Raw genomic sequence first — 3,753 nt, 5'->3', positions numbered from 1 at the left:
GATAGATGCTATAGCTAGCTCCCAGATATCACTTCCATGGGCGCTGTAGGATGGCCTGTGCTTTTACCGAAGTCTGCTGTCTTCAAGTCTACTCCCTCACCAGTTCCTGGCCACCACTTGGAGTCCTGTTTGAGTCAAACAGCAGGGGTTATCCAGTAACTCCTGTGCATTTCATGAAACACCAGGCTTCAAGACCCTTTCTTGGCTCAATGAGATTTAGTTTATCAATAACCCCAGGCATGTTTCTTTGTTATCAAATAATAAGCATACTTGTGACTTTCTCTTTCCTAAGAGCCTATGGTGCCTTTCCCCCTGCATGATTGGAAGTTCATTCAGGGGAAGCTTAAGAGTTTTCTATGTCTAGTAAAGTATTTAGGGGATTTCAAAATGTTCACGGGAAAAAGGAATTGAAAGGTAATAGATTTTTCCCATGAAATTCTTAAAGTCCCCAAATATATGATTAAGGATTTCAAGAATGTTGATTGAATGACTGTCAAACCCATTGCCTTTTTAATTGTCCTTTTACATTTTTTTTTGCCAATTAATGGTTTAGCCTTAATTACTCTAACCACTTTATTGTGTCCTTCAGAGAACATAAGCTGTAGTTTGATTTTTACTGTTTCCTCCATCAATCCTGAAATACGTCCTATAGCTCTGATCTGCTCTGGAGTGCAAATACATGTATATTTTGAATTTCTGTATTGTCTTTGAAGGCTCTCTGATTAGTAAGTACCTCCCTTGATTACAGTGGAAGGTGGAGTACAGCATATTCACTTACTTGCCAGTAAGTCTTTGGTTCTGTAGCTCTGATCATTCCTTGGGTGCTCACCTGAACTTCAACCGCCCCCCAACCCAATATACATAATGCTTCTTTGTCTTTCTCTGCTCCAAGCTCTTTCTGATCATCTGATGCAGCTTCATCATAGTATAAATTATTTCTGTGTACTCTCTCCAAACACCCTAATCATATTACCTGTTCCCTTTGGTTTTCTTGGCTTGCATTTTACAGATCCAGACAGCCTCTTTATGTCTCAATGGAGTTAAGTAAGGATGCCAAGAATTCACATAAACCAAATAGATATCACATAAACCAAACCCTGGTTTTCTTGAGTAGTTTCCATTGCCTAAAAATTAAAACCCAAGTCTCTTAGTTTAGCAGTCAAGGCCTTTACAATATGACCATAGCCTGTCCTTCTGGTCATATAACCCATTTCCCCCTCACAGTCTGCACTCAGCACAGTGACTCATTTTACATATTCTCAACATTCCTTTTGCTTCTGTATCTTTGAATATATTGATCATTTTCTTTGGAATTCTTTTCCCACAACTTGTCGATATATTTGGCATCTCCAACAGGGTCTGTGTCTTTTCTCCTTAGTCAGAATTTAAATTTTTGTATATACCTCTTACTATAAAGTCATAAAAATTGTACTTTTCAATGATTGTCTTTGTCCCTAGAGGCTGAGCTTTGAGGAGTCAGGTATTAAGGGCTTGTCGGGTTTGTTCCCCAGGGATCTAGCACACAACCTTGTTCATTGTGGCTGTGCAATACATAATTTCCAGGAAAGATGTAGGAATATGACCTCATATGGCTGTCACTTTATAGCTGATGTGATCTCGCATTGAGAGGATCTCTAATAAAACCGTCTTTGGTTTTATTTGCCATTCACCTGCAGTGTTCGTAGAACCTGTGATGAATTGACGTTGCAGATTCCATGAGGAATCTACTCCCCGGGCTATCCTTCTTGAGGACACCCTTCCTGTTTGCAGCGTGACTTATACCGATATGGAATCTATAAGCATGTTCCATAGAAACCCATGATAGAGAAACCTTTATGATCCTACATATGAGGGGGCTTTAAAAAGCCTTTGGGACAATGATATTAAAAGGTAATGAAAAATATCCATGGACTTTTGAAGCCTCCTTGAAGGAAAGAAGGAATGTGTGTTAGGGTGTGTGTGTGAGTGGGTGGGGGGGTGTAATAAAACGTGTTCTAGATTCTGCTTTCTCGAAGGAGATTACTGTTGCTTTAATTAGGTGGAAACCCACAAGGAAACTCAAAGGAAAGTGGAAAATCTTTGTCCCATGCTACTACCTGATATCTTCATTTATTTATTCACAAAGTCCGGGTTCAACTGGGGCTCTTATTTAGAATTTTCAGATCCCTAATTGGATGATCTTGCTGTTCTTCTCTTCACCTTCTACTTAAAGTGGGTCTTTAAGAATCTTATCTTCTCAAAGATATTTAGGTCCAATTCTCATAGTTCTGTGTAGAGTGGATGCAAACAGCCTCAGGAGAATGCTTGCTAATTTTTCAGGAGTGTTTTCTTCCCATAGCCCTGTACAGAGCATCCTTGACCTCCCTGTTCCTCAGGGTGTACACTACAGGGTTCAGTAGGGGGGTTATGACAGTGTAGGTCACTGAGATCAGCTGATCCTGGTCTCTGGTGTTCTCTGACTTGGGCTTCAGGTAGGCAATGGAGGCACAGCCATAGTGGACAATGACCACAGTGAGGTGGGAGGCACAGGTGGCAAAAGCTTTCTTCCGGCCCTCAGCAGAGGCAATCTTGAGGATTGTAGAGATAATGAGCACGTAAGAGATGAACACTAGACCCATGGGAGCAACAAGCACCAGAACACTGATGATCACAGTCAGAATCTCATTGATGTTTGTGTTGATGCAGGAGAGCTTCATCACAGGTCGGATGTCACAGAAGAAATGGGCCACCTTCGTACCACAGAAAGGTAGTCTGAATACAGATGTCACCTGGGTCATTGCTACAACCAGGCCAATGCTGCATGCCCCCCATACCAACTGGGCACACGCCTTCTTATTCATGATAATGGTGTACCTCAGGGGATTGCAGATGGCTACATAGCGATCATATCCCATTGCTGTCAGCAGGAAGCAGTTAGTGATGCCAAAGGTTACAAAAAAGAACATCTGCGTGGCACAACCTGCCAATGAGATAGGCTGGCTCATACCCACAAGGCTGGAGAGCATCCTTGGGACAATGACGAGTGTGTATACAGTCTCCGAAGTGGATAGTGTGCACAGGAAGAAATACATGGGTGTGTGAAGATGGCGATCAATCCGAATAATGGTCACAATGATGACATTGCCTGCCAGGGTTAAGATGTACAGTGCAAGAAATACCACAAAGAGGGTGAGGTGCTGCTCATGAAAGCTGGAAAACCCTTGGAATAGAAATTCAAAGATGAGAGTGTGGTTGCCTTTCTTCATTGAGTGGTCACCAAGTCTGCAATGTAGACACATAAAAGTTACATGGTTTTAGTAACTATAATCACATTTATTTAATTCTTATCTATAACCTTGGGGAAACCCTTCTCTGTACATTAAAGTCAATCCCTGGGTTTACTTAAATCCATACAAAATGTTACCCCCTGACCATCGATTACAATTTCCTATCCACCCTAGGGTCAGGCTTGTTCACTGAATAACCACATCCATTCCTTTTGTTTTCATACTCTTCTTCCATGGGGAATGCCCTTTATTCTTTCCTCTTATTTAAGTCTGTCCCATTCTTTAACGGCCAACTCAAGTTTTCAGTTTGTGCTAGTTAAGGTTTATTGTGCCAACCTGGCCAATAAACACATGTGGGATTTATTGAAGGATGGAGGGATAAATGGCTCGGTGAGCCTCGCCTTTCTTGTTCTCTGGTCTCTTGCTTTCTGATGGTAGACCAGCTTGTGGCTGCCTTAGCTAGTTCTTTGCCTCGGCTGCCAAGGCT

The 3,753-nt window shown here is 41.9% G+C and overlaps 1 protein-coding gene across 1 annotated transcript; it reads right to left on the bottom strand.

The window, feature by feature from the left end:
- Positions 1–2,315: 2,315 nt before the first annotated feature.
- LOC101662212 (olfactory receptor 10J1) lies at positions 2,316–3,251 on the bottom strand. The gene has a single exon (XM_004716546.2). It carries the CDS (start codon positions 3,243–3,245, stop codon positions 2,316–2,318), a length of 930 nt encoding a protein of 309 aa, XP_004716603.2. The 5' UTR covers positions 3,246–3,251.
- Between the last annotated feature and the right edge of the window lie 502 nt (positions 3,252–3,753).

Source organism: Echinops telfairi, unplaced genomic scaffold (genome assembly GCF_000313985.2).
Source record: "Echinops telfairi isolate 266 unplaced genomic scaffold, ASM31398v2 ScPeMD7_7425;HRSCAF=8463, whole genome shotgun sequence".
In the NCBI taxonomy this organism is placed as follows: Eukaryota; Metazoa; Chordata; class Mammalia; order Afrosoricida; family Tenrecidae; genus Echinops; species Echinops telfairi.
Note: the sequence above shows the minus strand (reverse complement) of the source record. Positions and strands in the feature narration are given on the sequence as shown.